The 16,377-nt window shown below is 37.0% G+C and overlaps 1 protein-coding gene across 1 annotated transcript in view; it reads right to left on the minus strand.

The window, feature by feature from the left end:
* Positions 1-16,377, minus strand: part of PRKAR2A (protein kinase cAMP-dependent type II regulatory subunit alpha) — a 57,511-nt gene that overhangs the window by 27,618 nt on the left and 13,516 nt on the right. Inside the window, exon 2 of the mRNA XM_053953632.1 lies at positions 5,967-6,002. Within this exon, the coding sequence (XP_053809607.1) occupies positions 5,967-6,002 (36 nt within the window). The remainder of the gene's footprint in view (positions 1-5,966; positions 6,003-16,377) is intronic.

Below are 16,377 nucleotides of genomic sequence, written 5' to 3' on the forward strand. Positions count from 1 at the left end.
AAACTGATCCATACCACATTACTTGTTTAAAAATGTGCATAGATAAACTTATGCTCCCAACTCATAAGGGCTAATTTCAGTTAAAACACTTGACTTTGGACAAACAACTTCTAATTCTTATGTAACACTCTAGCCACGAACTATTATTAAGAAAGAATAAATACAAAAGATGAGGGGTTAATTAATTCTATTCCACTGCAGCACTTATGTGCATTAAGCAGACTGGATCAGATTTCTTCTGACCAGTTATTGCACTGACTTAAATTTTAATTACAGATGCTCACAGTGCTGTATTTCTCTTTATGTCATTAAAAAAATCCTGCAGAATTGTTCACAACACTGTGAAATCCAAGTAATTGTGAAGTCATGACTATTAATTTCCAAAAATAAACTTTTTATTATTCACTGAACATCAATCACATGCCAGGAATTTTTAAATAAGTCCCAATATTGCAAACAGAGAAAACAAGCTTTTTTTGTTAAATGAATAATGATTCAGACACTTTCTTACAGGAGAGCACCCACACAATTTATCACCACTTTCATCTGTCATCCCACATGCTTGGCTTTTGCTCATATCAACATTTTTTAAAACGAATTCTTTTCACTCTAGTTATGATCCTGGTTTTGCAATCATTAGGGCTAGCAAAAATCCATAAAAGCTTCAGGTTGTTGATACAGGAAAACTGTGCCTTTTGTAAAAATGTGGATTTTTGAAGTCGGAAGTCTCTTATCATTTATCACCTGCCTGAAAATCTTTCAGCAGAATTTATTATGCCATCAGTGTTGTGAGATGGTGAATAATCAATATAGAACTTAATTAAATAGCTTCAAGAGAAGAAATCAGATCATGATTTTCAAATCAACCCCTGATAATCAGATAAATACACAGCAAAGAGAACAGCACAGAGAAAGTCAGTCATCACTCAGTCTTCCTCCTTTGATGATTTCAAGTGCTGAGATTTTTATCACTGAAGTAGTAGATAGTATTCTGCAAGAGAAAATACTCAAAACAACCTCCCAAGAGAAGCATTGCCTCTTGCTTCATTGCTACCATTTAGATGTCTTAATTTAACAGGGTCCCAAAACAGTCTTTTTTACCAAATACTAACATGCTGTGTGGTAATAATTAACAGAAAAGCTTTATTAGAAAATTATTTTTGTTAAAGCTGTCATTTGAGAACACTAGAAGCTAGTAAAAGGAATTTACTATGTGTAATATTATCATATCCTGACATCTCAACTTGCCAGGGTGTGAAGAAAATGCTGTATTGCACTAGAAAGCACAGAGGAATATCAGACTTTAGCAACATATGTACATTATGAGATGATTTCTCATCTTTGGCAGGAGCTAGACTAATGAAGAGCTCAAGGTAAAGAGTCCCCACCACCATCAAAATAGAGAAGAATCAGTGAGTTGGAAGAACCACCAGTCAAGGCTTCTTATGGAAGCTGATGTGATGAGGAAAGAAAAAGCCAGAAACTGTAAGGGAATATTGATTTGCACATTATTAAAAAAAAAAAAAACACCACCCAACACAAACCCAAAAAAGTCCACAACACCACGCCATAGTGTCACATCAGATTGCTAGAGACAAGAGAATTAACCTCTACACACCAAACCTTTATTCAGCAACCCCATCTTAGGGGAGGGTTTAGCACCCAGCTCCAGGAAGAGATTTGATCCTTCTCACTGCACTGAGTCTCTGCTGAAAGCTGCCCCACCAAAGAGAACAACTGAGGCAAGTCTTGTTCATTTGATTATTTTTATATTAATATGAGAACAGGCACAGATCCTGACAGTCATGTTACTATTAACAAAATAACTATTATATATTGCTTCCCTAGATCATATAGGTCAATTATTCTGCTTATCAATTACTCTGCTTACAGTTGCTGAATGTGAAAACTGCAATTTCATTCCACTGAGACCAAAGGAAGGCTCATGAGGAAGTACAGGCATATTCAAAAGAGATATTACACCAGGTCACTCAGATAAACAGAAATAATTGTAGAAAAAAGATGAAAACTTTTTGTGACACATGTATGGTACGGGTGTCATTTCGTCAGATTTTCCTATCCCAAGAAGAAATCAGCAAGTCTGCTGGAGAGTGGGTGTTCTGTGCAATGAATCAAAAGTGTCTAGAAATGGCAATACAGAAATCTATTGAAAAACTTGACTTTTCTGAAATATGCTAAAACTAAAAGAGGAGAAACTATGCACAAGAGAGACTCTAGTGGGCGTCACACTCTTCCTTCCAAAAACACAATTAACTTTTCATTCATATCCCACCAGGAGCAAAATTCTCCTCAGTGTTATGCACCAGTCGTTATAGTGGGACAAATATCAATGCTCTCTTCCTCTAGTTTTGAAACAGCTTTGATATAATTGAGAAAGGAGGGATCAGTGATTTCTGCCACCTCCCTGCACCGTGTAGTCAGTCCCCAGCCAAGACAGAGATACTGGCATGTTCTGCAGCCTTCCATTACCGAAAATGAAGTGACCAACATAATTAAGTTTGCCAGGAGTGTCTATGCTTGAAGGAAGATCAAGGAGTGTAATGAAGCAAGTATGAATTCCAACCCAGTCCAGTTCTTGGGAGAAAAGAATTCATAAGGGATTCAGGCCATTCCATCCAAGCCTGGGCAAAGGCAGTCAGTCTGCAATCCATGTAACTAACACAGGTTACACTGGCAGAAGCCTCAGACTTTGCTAACTCAGAGCAGCAGCAAAACTGCTCTACTGGGTAATGAGGCCTGAAATTGCATCACAGCCCATGGCACCCTAGAGCTAGGAGGTTTTCAAATTAGTGAGCTGGTTTTTCAAATTTTAGTTTCTACTACCGAAATGGCTTATGATTTTACAAACAGGATTATTTTAATGAAGTCAGCCACAAGCTCAGATACAAATTAGAGCCGACCAACTGTGTGCACACCATGGATCTCAACACGTTACATGGCCAAACATGCCACTCACAAGCCTGCTATTCACTAGATTAATTTCTAGGGGAACACCAAGCTCATTTCTCCTTCTCCCTCCAAGCATTCTGTGGAAAAGGCTGTTTCTCTTCATGAGAACACCACCACTCTGCACTTCTATAAATAATTACATGAACATGATTAGATAAATCCCCCTCTTCCAGGATGACCCTCCTGCACAGTCCATTTTGAGTAAGTCTTAAAGAATGACAGCTAAATATTTACAACACTGGTAGTATTTGCCAAAACAGTTTAGATGTTTCATAACCAGAAATAAACACCTAAATGAAAATTTAGTAATCATTAGAACAGATTTATTCTATGGGTTTATTCATCTCTAGAATTTTCAATAGTGCACCAGAGGAACCATGATCATCCTGTTATCTGCAGGCAACTAATCAGAACCAGCCAGTAGAAAACACTCCAAGTTTAATATTAAAAAATTAATAAAGCAACTAAAAAAAGATTCTCTAACTGCTATGTGTAGGAGAGCTTAATAAACAGTTGTTAGCCTACAAGAACACATCTGTAGTTGAATGGTTTACCAGAACAATTATTAGCCTGTCATAAACTGTATGTAATGTAGACAATCACTTTATCAACTTTTCCTCTAATTAAAACTATATTTTTCTTTTATTTTTGACCTAGTGAATGAGACAATGCTGTAATTCCCCAGGCAGCCAAATACTTAAAAAGAGCAATTCTTGCTTGAATTTTTCTTAAATACATCCCATGTTAGCTTTTAAATTCTCTGTAAATATATTTTTTGTGCATGTAAATGCTGATAACAGCAAGCAACTGAGCTCTGCTCTTCACTCCCCTTACAAACACACACTGCACTGGAAACACAGAAATACTGGTTAGATTAACAAGGTTCAACATGGACTAGCAGAAAGCTCTTCTGAAGAGAAGACCACAAAAGAATACACTAAATGCAAATACAAAAAAAGAATTATGTGCCACCTTTTCTTCTCCATGGTTTGTTCTTTTGTTCTGCTTTACTTTATTAGTTAAATCCAGAAACATGTAGCTACTATGCTGAGTAATCTGTAAGGCAACACTGGTGTGGTGTTTGCTGTTATTTTTTGGTTTATAAGGACAAAATCCATCTTAGAAAAATTGCAGAATGGAAACTTGCTTAAAACCTGATGCATCTAACACAAGTCAAACCAAATTCAGAGCACCAAACCCAGCAAATCAGTCACTGATTTTATGCAAGGGATTGTAAAATGTGGTTGCCTATGATGGCAGGGGGCTGAGCTCGGTAACCAGTCTCATTCCTAAGCAGGTCTTGACATAAACAGCAGGTATGGAGTGGAATAAACCACCCCAGCAAACAACCCCCCCACCCCAAATCAGCAGTTTCTCTGCTTTTCCTGCCAAGAGAGGGAAAACTGCATCTCTTTGTGCACACATGGATGGTGTCTGCATCGCCTTTGCATTTTAACAAATCCCACACTTATCATGACCTATACAGTGTATAGAGAGAAAACAGATTTTTTTTTTTTTTTAATTGTGGAAAGTATTTACACACAGTAGTAATATACACATATTCTATCACTGTTTGTCTCCATGACAATTCTAATGTGAACTGTAAACTCTGAATTATTCTAGCTCTTCCTGAAGCAGGAGCATTATTAAGCAACTAAAGTCCTCCTTAATCTAATTGCACAAGTTAGCAATTCAATTTTACATTTGCCTTTTAGTTGTTCACATTAACCTTTGGACCCCCTAAATGAGAGAATCTGTTTTTTGACTAAGAGCAGCTCAGTACTGTGTGAGCACCAACACTGCATTTCAGTATTGCAAAGTCAAAAATATTACAAACGTTTTCTGATTAAGGCTTAATTTTTTAACTTTAGGAATAACTCAACCTTTATTTAAATTTAAATCTGAGATGTATTCACTTCTCGTTTCTAAGATTCTTCTCCATCAGTAGGTTCCAGGATGGATTAGTTTAATTAGCAGAGGAAGTGTCTGGGGCCTCTCCAAATACTCTACAATATATGACTCTCAATATTTACTATCAGGGCATCAAACTCCACCATCCAAGACACAATTTTGTCCTGCTTAGATTTCTCATGTAATCATATCTCAAAACTACAGCACTGTCAAGTTTTAAGAGTTATGAAATTCTCATTATACTCAGTTATTTGTTTGTAGTTGCACAAATAGACAATAATATCTTTTATCATATCCAAGCTACCAGTAGCAAAGCAAATTAACTTCATGAGTATAAGGACATTTTGCACATAAACATGTATTTATCTTATGTATACGTGGTATATAAATAAATGTATTATCAACAATATCCCACCATAACTAACATACCCAAGAACATGTCAGATTATCCACATGAATTACAAACTGAGTAGACTTGAACTCAAAACTAGAAGGAAAACACTGAATACATTGGCATTTTCATAAAGCTATTTGTTAAATCAGAACTACAACTTTCTAGACCAGCTAAATGTTAATAAAATATTTGAAGACAAAAAAAGTACCACATGCAAAGCAACTCACACTGCATCTCAAATGAAAAAACAATGCAATACCTTCTCATCAATACACAACATTTTGTTCATGTGATACTCTTCCAAATCAACTTGCAAAGGAATTTTTTGGGAATAAGAATTTCTCATTGAAGCATTTCATATTGGTTGAGATAGAAAACAAATAAGCTAATACGTATAATATGTGTCTCTAGAACAAGTGAACAGCCAGAAATTCAACAGCTATAAATATCAGTTGCACAATGCAAAAAGGGAGCATCCCCCATATTTCTGTTTTCTAACTACTCTAAGTGTGTTGACCATTGGCATCTACAGTGAATTAAGAAACAATTCTCATTATTTCAAACAAAAATAATGCAAGAATTATGAGATATAAGGCAATAAGAGGAAGGTAATTTTTAATGTACTTCCTTTAGTCAGATACACATTTAAAAACTATTTCAGATACTTTAAACTCTTAAAAAGAAACCATACCTGATACTCTTCTGTTGTATCGGTTAACAACTGGAGCTGGAAAAAAGGAAAAATAAATCAAAATTACACATTTGTATTTATTATTACAAAGTATAATGAATTAATGGAATAATCATTATATACTTTTAGTACACAAACCCCATACAAATCTCTTTTAAAAATGCTTCAGTATAAAGCTTTCATCCATTTACTTGCCAGCCAGTAAGTTTTTATTCAAAATTAAGCTTCATATTCCTGAAGGCCATTACATGCTAAGATGGATGGTAAGTAGTATTGGGTTGTTTTTTTTTTTTACCTAATTCTGAAAAAAAATACCTCTACACAGATTATCCAATCCTAACCTATCATCAGTTAGCAGCCTCATTTACTTGGTATTAATGCCAAGCATTGCAGCACTCTGGGTCAGCTGTACCTCCTTAACGTGGATCAAAAGCCAAAGAAGTTTTGGGCAAGCCATTGTGGCCCCCAGACAGCGCAGGCTGCGGAACTGCCCCGGCAGGGCTCCCCCCGTAACTGCAGCCACCCAGCCTGAGCAAGGCTGGCTCACACAGGGGCACGCCTTGAAACTGGAAAAGGCTGAGATGGAGGATGCATTGCTGCTCTGTTCATGCTGTAGCTATACAAGGCACCTGAACTTTGGATTGGGATGAAGTGCCCGAGTTCCACTGTGCACGTACATTTTGACATTACCTTCAGCAAGCAGCACCTTTCCCCCTTTTACAGTAACCAAGGTACCGTCTTTGAGAGTTGCGTCAGTCACAAAACAAAACAAACAGAAAATCTACCTGTAAAGTTTCACCCAGAACAAAATCAAAGCACTCTGTTCTCCTTCACCTCTAACAACCAACGTCATTTTACTCTGACTGCTTCATGTTTTTCCACTTTTCTTCCTTTCAACAGGTAATTCCATTCTTCCTGATACAACCTGTAACCTTTTCCATTCTTTAAATATTTAACAATTAGAGGATCCTTTATACCCCATCAAAGCACATGCATCACAGAGCCAGATTTATCAAACACCCGCCACAAAAATCTTAATGACCCTGTCATTTCTTAGAAAATTTTGAGTATCTCAGCACCACCAGAATACAGAGAACAATGATTACTTAGCAAAGACAGAAGAGCTTAGTTTCTTTGGAGCACTTACAACCACTCTGCATCTACATGAAAACACAAAACTGCAACTAATACCACAAAAAGGAGATCAAAATTATTATTGTGTATTTTTTTTTAAATAAAGGAAATCAGAAGAGGTTGGAAGGGAAAGGAATAATCAGGCTAATTCCATCGTTTTCAGCTAAATCTGTTAACAGGGAGACAATGTTCAGCCTCAAAGAAGCTCAGGATTAAAAGCAAGATTATTATGAATTTTACAATTTAGATCTAAACTTCTATAATATGACATAATCCTTATAAAAATAACACTGACACAGTGTTTCATACATCAAGCAAGCTTGAAGAGGTTCAAAAACACTGAATAACAAACCTGAGAATTCAAGTAACTTTCTCTTCAAACCTTTAAGCAATTTATGACAGCAGGGACCCTTCCTGCAAATAAGGGCAGGATTTATCTCACTTGCCAAAAGACACCAGGGATGTGAGAAGTTTACCCCACCTTAAGGGGAAACAGGCATTGGGAATACAGATCCATGCAGGTTTATCAAACAAACCCATGCAACTTCCAGATCTGAAAGTGTTCATACATTTTGTCCTGTTCTTAACTTTTCCTTGTGGGTCTGTCTGTGGCTACCAGTGGTGACACAAAACTGCTCTGGACAGTAATTTGCCCTGCAACAGTACACTCTCACATCTGAGTAACTACTCAAAATTGGCCAATTTGGACCTGAAGAAACAGGAAAACTCAACACTTTTGTCCAGAGACCCAGTCAGATGCCTACCAGTTCTCTAAGGTTCTAAAGAATGAGAGGACCAAAACAAATTAGTTCAGTTTCCACTACAAAGTCATTTATTACAAAAGAAAATACTAAATTCAAAACGTAATTTGCTGTGTTTGCTGTACAAGCACCTCATCAAGGTCATAACAGTTTTCAGTAAATGTTTAACTAGTCTCATGTACTGATTCAGATACTTTTAACCAGCACCGTTAGTGAGTAAATACATTATTTCAGGTTCTATCTTGCACATACAGAATTTTTTTCCACCTTATGACTTCTACACCCATTTCATGCTCATATTTAAGAATAACATTTTCATGTCTTTGAACAGAATTAATATACTACAGAATACTCTGGCGTACTTTGGGTTACAGAAAAAAACCCAACAACGATGGCTTCTTTTAGAATCTTGATTCTTTTATCCCATAGCAGGGTTCAGTGTCATCAAAACTGCATCAAGTTTTCCAGTGTTAAAAATGAGAAAAACACATAACCTTTTAAGGGCAGTTAAGAGAGTACTATTATTCTGCCTCCACAAAGCTTTTAAGATTAAAATGATAGTTTGCATCTCTTACACCAGTGACAGTTCTAACATGTATAAAATTCAGTTTTATGTGTTGTCAGATGACTATTTTAATGCTAAAGAGATAAAAGTCTGACTTTTCCTACTAGAGAAGATTCGTAGTTTTTTTTTTTTTTTTCCTTCTGGCTTACCAATGAAAAGCTCTCTTTGCTTATGACTGTTTTCAGTATTGCACAGTCATACTGCCACTCTTGTGGCATCCTTGTTTTGCCATTAGAAGCACACGAAGGAAAAGCCTGGCATTGAGCATTGCTAGGAGAAACAGCTCCTGAAGGTCCCACATACACCTACAGTGGTTTGTGGACAGATTCCAAACAATCAGATGGGGTGGAAGGGAGTAATACATTTACTGTTAGCACAGCCTAGCTCCTAGACTGAGCACTAAAGGGCACCTAATTTAAAGCAATAGGGATGGACACACCAAGAGCAAACCCCTACACCAGAGTAGCCCTCAGAGCACAGCTCTGCCTACACTGTGACAAGAATCCAGTGAAGCCAGCACACAGACCTGGTACCACTCAGAGATCTGGGATCTACAGAAACAAGATCAAACTGCTGCTTTGAAAGAGGAAACAATTTTTTTTTTTTTTAAATCTCAAGTTAGAACTCCCCCCCCCACCCATGGGCCACAGCTCAGTTTGAACAATGGGTCATGTCTCTGGTAATGATATGAATGTTATTATACGTTAATTGCAAAAACTATAATGAGATTAAAAGATTTTATTGTGAGATGATTGCATTGTAAACTCCCCATTATGTCAAAACCTCAGGTGCAGCAATATTCAAGTTCAAAATGTCTCATAACTTTGGCACAGCTCCTGCTTTTACTTGGCTCATGGGAACCAAGACACAGTAATTGGGTAAACACAACAAAAACTGAGGTAAATTAAACCATTGTACCAGAAGAGAGCAAAACGGCCCAATTTCCTCCCTGGCAGCCAAAGGCAAGTGATTCTGGCAGTGGAAAGGCAGATCAAGCTGTGCATTCCACAGTTTTGCCAAAAATGACTCAGGACAATGATCCTACTCCACTGCTCAAGAAAAATCAGGAATGTCTGCTCAACATGTACATGTTCTCCATACTGTGGCGAGGCACAGACTAAAGTAAGCACTAGATAGGAACACCTAACAGGCTGCTTCAGACTGAAAAACCTTTTTTCCTCAAAGTAAAGGTATGTCATTACATTGATTTAATAAAAAATATTTTAATAAATTGCATAAATAGATCCATTACTTAAATTCAAAAATGTACCTTGCATCAAACAGCAGTAGTGCCATGCAGTTAGTGGCTCTACTAACTATACTGCCACTTGCTAGTGGCTCCATTTCATTGGGTTTTTTCATTTGAAAAATTAGGGATATAAATCAGACACTGGGATTTTTTGTTTTTAATACTTTCCATATGTCACAAAACAGGAATTTCTCCAATATCCTTAGTTTGCTTTGGCATTGAGATTTACTTTGAAATATCCAATGCTTGATTGTGGCTCACTATGTTTAACTTACTAGAGTTCTGACTATGGTTATAAGCAACTATAAAATACAGCCCCATAGGTGAAAAATGGACACAGATATTACTTTTTTACTCTTTTCAAACCAAATCAACAATTACAGTATTTAAGGGAAACAAGTGACAGTAAAACCACTCTTTACAACCAGACCGAAAAGCACGCTTTTCCTACAGTGTGTGGGCTCCCTTCTCTGTCAGTGACTTTGAAAAGTGACTGGTAAAAAAAAAAAAAAATCAGGCTTTTTTAGATGTACACTACTACCGTAACAGGGAAAGTTGTTTCTCTACACTATTCACAAGCCTGAAATGAACAGAAGGATAACCATCATTCTCCCAGCTACTGCTACCCACTTATTACACATCCTAGTATAAATTCTTATAGAAAAAGACAAAACTCTGAAGATCAATTCAGGGTCACAGGAAAAAAAAAATTAAGGGACAAACAAAGGACTGGCATTCCGGGCATGACAGCAGAGTATGAGGTGTTACTGCTGTGCACTGGATGTACCTTGAAAACTTACTTCTACTTCTTCACAAGCACTTTGCTTTTCACTATGATCTGTGAACATTTCCTAATTTCACCTAGGGTAAAAAAATCACACTGTTTGTGATTCTGAATACAATTTATAGTAGCATACTAAATTAAGCTATTGTGCACACAAATATTTAATACAGATCTTCTGTGTAATCTAATCAACAATTTTTGAAGGTTTCCTGATGAAAGATGGAGCAAAGCTCATAGTAGGCGGCATAAACTTAGTACTCAGAGTTCAAAGAGCAAAAGCACAAAATACCAGCTTTATTACACCAAGTAGCTCAAATCAGTGACTTACAGAGTACTTTTTACATTGAATCATGGCACAAAATCATCCAGGGTGAAGAGATATAAAAAGAGAAACAGAATGTAAACTGTTCTAATTTAACAAGTCAATTAAGTTTATCCAAACAACACGTGAGTTGACACTATAAACCATTAAAGCTGAAATACCAGAAGCAGAGTGGAGTATAAATCCGAGGCGTGACTGTCTCTATGGAATGTTGTATCAAGTTACGATAAGGAAGTGCCAGACTACAGCTGTCAAACTGTTTTTCTACACACCAAGATGTTAATGGACTTACATAAATAGGAACCATCACAACTCTGAGAAAACTCCTCGATTCAAGTATCAGCTTTTTAGGATTCATGGCAATTAAAAAGTAATACTAGAGCAAAAAGAACTTTCATCATCAGATATGCAACTGTACTTCAATAAATACTAATATAATACTAATCTAAATACTAATACTAATAATCTATAAATAAAATAATCTAAATACTAATACTAATACTAATCTAAACCTTTTTTTTCAACAGGTAAGTAAAACAACAGAGTTCCCTCTGACTGTTACCAGTATAATAGTTGTGTATCTGTGATTTCCTTCAGGATGTCCTTGCTGGATAATGGCAAATTCTCACTTACCCCTTCTACATCTCTGCTTCATAAGGCGGGGACCACAGTTAGGGCTACAAGCTACTCAGATTTTTTCAGAGGCAGCTCTGGAACCCAAGAGTTCTCCTCAAGGCTTCTCTCAGAAAAGCAGGACAGAAACAGATCAGAGTTTTACAGACACCCTTTTATTTTTCCTTCTATTCCTCTGCCTACTCACCCCCCATAGAGGAGGATGGAAACTCAGAACCCGGTTAGACAGGCAGGAGAGACCCTGATGGTGTCAGCTGAAGCATGCCAGACATTTGGAGGAAGACAAAAGGTCAGGGAATACTAGGGAAGAAGTGAGTTTCCAGAGAACAAACAGAGGGAGCACAGAACATTAAAAAAATAAAACTGCAGAAAAGTGGAAACCATGATCCACAACTGGGTACACACAGGCTTTGCTTTTCTGTAAGAGACTTTTACATCTATTAAGTTGGAAAACAATAAAAAAATTACATTGATGTTAAACACTGTTTTCCTGTCTGCTGCTGTAAAAATAACAGAGGCATAGATACCTTGTTATTTCTCAGTATTGAAAAACAGCTGTCATCAACAGTAAGAGAAAAAACATAAAAACAAAGTCACAACACATCCTGGTCTCCAATTTAATTGATTTTCTTTTAATTTGTATTTAAAAATTACTGACAAAATGGAGAAACACTGTCTGAAAGCCTCGTTTTAGCAAAGTCTCTGGCCCTTGCTTTCCAAGTTTTTTAAAACCCCTCTGATAGGAAGAATGTAGTAACTTCTGAAGGGAAAAGTTGAGTCAACAAGCTAAGCATTTATGTCAGTGAAAGAAAGATGTTTATGAAGTTAAAACTGTTGTGCTATTTTGAGTTGGCTCTTTTTTGGTTTTCAAGTACAGTAGAAAAATGAATATGCACTCTGGACTGGACAGACTTTAAACAGCTGATCAATTCAAGAAAGAAATCATTGCTTGACTAACTGAAAGGAACCTGGGTGAATCTCTGGTTATGATGGCACTTCTTGACTGAGGCCTTAAGAGTGTTGTTTGTTTTTAAATCAAAGATCCTTTTTTCTAATGGATCGCTATTTCAATATTCCCTTTCCACAACTGAACCTGAACAGTCATGTATGGCACTACTTTCTCAGCAGATATTCATTCTCACAAAAGAAGGCCCATAAGCCTGCTCCCAAAATTCAGGAGTTTGTACAGCCTGACTGGAGCCTAAGCACAGAGAACAAATCCCTGTCAAGCAGCACTTCACATTATCTGACATTGCAATGGCATGACCCACACAGCCCTCTCCCATTTCTTGCTGACACGTCTCAGATCAAGCCAAACACAGCACTTTTTTTTTTTTTTTTTGTGTTGATTTTTTATGAGTGTAATCTATATTATGAAGATCAAAGAGATAGCAACAAGGCATGCACTTGCTTTACGGACATGAAATTAGAAAAACTCCCCGTGCTGAGGTACAATCTCAGCTAAAAGGACACATTTCACAGTGATTAAAGATAAAACCATATGCTGATACTACAACAGAGATTGTCAGGGACTGAAATGAAAGACTTGGGAATGTTTTCAAATGTTAGAAAGACAAATCTATGCACTGCACGGAGAAAGAAGGATGCTGCAAAAAAACAGGAAAGTTAAGAAGAGCTGACAAATCTTCAAAGCATTGTCAGAAGAGGCAAGACACTGGAAGGTACAACAAAGCAAGTCAAAAAAGGGAAATTTGCTTGGGCTTTAGGAGTAGGCTTAGAGAAGAAGGCATTTCAGAGAGAGAGAAGCTAAGGAGCCACATTAGTAATACCAGAAAAGTTAAGCTTACAAACCAAACATTAAGTAGATGATAAAAAGAAAAGATCCTAAACATACTTGAATGTGACTTTCACTGGGATTGTCTGACAATGGAAAAGCCAGAAAGGGTCAAAGATAAGAATGAGACTGCAGAGAAACAGAAACATCACATCAAGAAGAAATAACTGCAAGTTTCCTTAAAATAAATTCGTCATACAGAAAAGGATATTGGCGTCTTATCGAGGGAACCACAAGGCATTTCCCAATCAATATGAAATGTGAGCAAATTACCCCCATGACCAGATGCAGTAGCAGAGAAGAGAAAGCCTCCTTTTCCAAGGCTCCTGACTAACCCTTCCTATTCTACCAGTTCTGCTTTCAAACCTCACCTCTTTATTTACCAGTCTCCTGATCCACCAGAGATCAGAGATGGATGAGGCAGGAGGATTAATACCTCAGAGTACTTAGGATTTTTGAAACATAATGAAGACAAATTTTAGTCTGAAATCTTTTCATTAGAAACTTCAGAAGTGCTGTTTAAAGCAACATTCAACTCTGACAAACACAGTTCTTTTAAAGCAACACTTTCTGTATTTTAATTGGGTTTTTACTATGGTTTTGACTTCTAAGGCTTAACTCCACATCCTCATACCTTTAAAACATCAAACCCCAAAGACTTTTGATCAGATTTTTATCCTGTGCCTAGCTGTAAGGTGCAATCATTGTTCTATATTACAAACTAACAACACTTAAAACTCTTTCGGGTTATTTGGAAAGCTGAGTTCCACCAAACATACTTGGAAGTCCTGGAGATAATTCCTAAATGAGTCATAAAAAACGTCATTTAACTATATCTAGCACATCAGTCTATTTTTATTATTTCCAACAGCGCTTCTGGCATAAATCTCTTTCTACAAAATTATGAACTGTATACAGGTGAATGCAATCTAAGTAAGCTAATATATGTGAACAAGCAAAAATAATAATAAACCTGAGTCAATTTTTTATACATTTCACTATTATTAAATTTGCATTCTATCACAGCACAGAGCCACTGCTAAGTACAAGTCTAAGGTACATAAATCATTGCTCCAAAGAGAACAGTCTCAGTCAATCCTGATCTGCCACTGGAATCAGTCAAGGGGACTTGGTTTTCCATTTTCAGAAACCTAATTACAAGTCCCACCATTATTCTGAACATCTGAATGCAGTAAACATTTTAAAAATTAACAAAAGCAACAACCCACCGGAGGCCTCTCACAACAGGAGGTAAGAATCACCAGGCAATTCCAAAACTCCTGCCTAAGTGAGATGGTCCCCACATCAGCAGTCTGGGACATCACCTCAAAACCAGCTTCAGTGAAGTTCAGACACAGCTCTGTCTCACCCTGACAGGGCTGTCCTTCCTAAACCTCATGCACAACTCTGTTCTGAGTCCCAGTGTGGTCTAGATTTTAAAAACACTCTTACCAAATTAATATTATCCTCAGGAATAGCACAGAGCCAACTTCTCTTAAAGTAGGCATGTATTAAATAAATACCACAAATGAAGCCAGGAACTTTTTCTTAATATTCTGGCCAGTAACTTTGAGAGAAGTATAGCCAGGCAATATAACTGTAATAGACAAATATAATCCAAATGCAGACCTGGGGGGAAATCTTCGTAAGGTAATAGGGACAAAGTGGAAAATCCCATCACTGGCACTGGCTTTAGTGTTTATACAGCCTCAGGTATAAGCAGCTGTAAAATTAAGTTTGAAAAGAGTGGAAGACAAGCATGTCACAGCTATGGTAATGGCACAAGTGAAGCAGTGCACTGGCTCCAGGTATTTCACACCTGTCACTGCCTTTTCTATAACCTCTTCCCCCTGTACACTCCCCTCACACACCTCCATTCTGTCCCAGAGGAGAAGACAAACGCAGCTGCAAGAACAGTTACAATTTCCACTCTCACTGAAACTCTTCTACTTTCAGTTTCGATGTCACCTTACCCTGTTTGTTTTTAAGGCCTTTAACCTATTCCTACTACCAAGGCTTTCCTTTGTGTCTCATGGACTGCCACAGAAGCATGATAAATACTTCAGCAACTAATACACACTTTCCCAGCTGGATTGCTGCTCTGTTCTGACAGCTAACTTTGGGGTTGCAGTGCACCACTGATGTTCTTGTCATTCTTACATTCCCCAGTTTTGTTCTACCCTACCTGTGCAGGATGGACTTTTCCTGATACACCGCACAGAACACCTCCAAATCCCAATTAAATACACACACCCCTATATATACACTTTTACAGAGCCTTTTCCTATCAGCAATTCCTCAAATAACTCATAGACATCCTATATTCCAATTATTATCTGTCCTCTAGGCAGAGGCAAATTTTAAGGCACAGTAAATGTTGCATGTATTCCTAATATTTTTCGAGGTACATCTGGCATTTGAGAAAACTTCAATATGGTATAATGTTGTATTTTTATTTGAATGCATAATGAAGAGTTGATTTCCTCCTATATGTAAAGAAATATGATGATGATGCACAGATATTCTTGTGGGTTAGCAATGAAAAACATAGAAAAATGAAAACTTTTGACTGCCTATTAGTTTTCACCAGAAACACAACCTTAATTTTACATTCACTGCATTGTATTTTAAGGAGATTCCATCTGCTCTGTCTGTAGTGCACATTAATATTCAGAAGACATCTGCAGTGTGCAGACCAAGCTTTTAATTGGAATCATGTCACAGCTACCATCACACAACACAGAATGTAAATGTTGGCTATCTGCACTTGGCAGCTGCTTGGCAGGCTCAGCATAAAGTCCTACTGATTCAGATAGTGTCTTTAAATAATGCAGTATCAGGATATAAAAGCTATCTTGAGAAATCAAATATTGACTATCATATCCATAACTAATATAATTTACTAGCACCCTAAACTACTTATAAGCAAAATAGGGTTCATATTCAGCCATAATTTTCAAAGAGAGACAACAAATTGATACAACTGAACACTCACATTTTTCACTATGATAGATACTTAAGCAAATTTAACTTGTACACAAAAGGGGACAATGACAACTGAACTTCAGTGCAACCAAAATGGTGTAATAAAGCTGAAAGCATTTATAAAAATCTAAAACTCAAGCATTGCTAAAGACATAAGAGCACCTGAATAAAAAATCAATTAAC

Source organism: Vidua chalybeata, chromosome 12, assembly GCF_026979565.1.
Source record: "Vidua chalybeata isolate OUT-0048 chromosome 12, bVidCha1 merged haplotype, whole genome shotgun sequence".
NCBI lineage: Eukaryota > Metazoa > Chordata > Aves > Passeriformes > Viduidae > Vidua > Vidua chalybeata.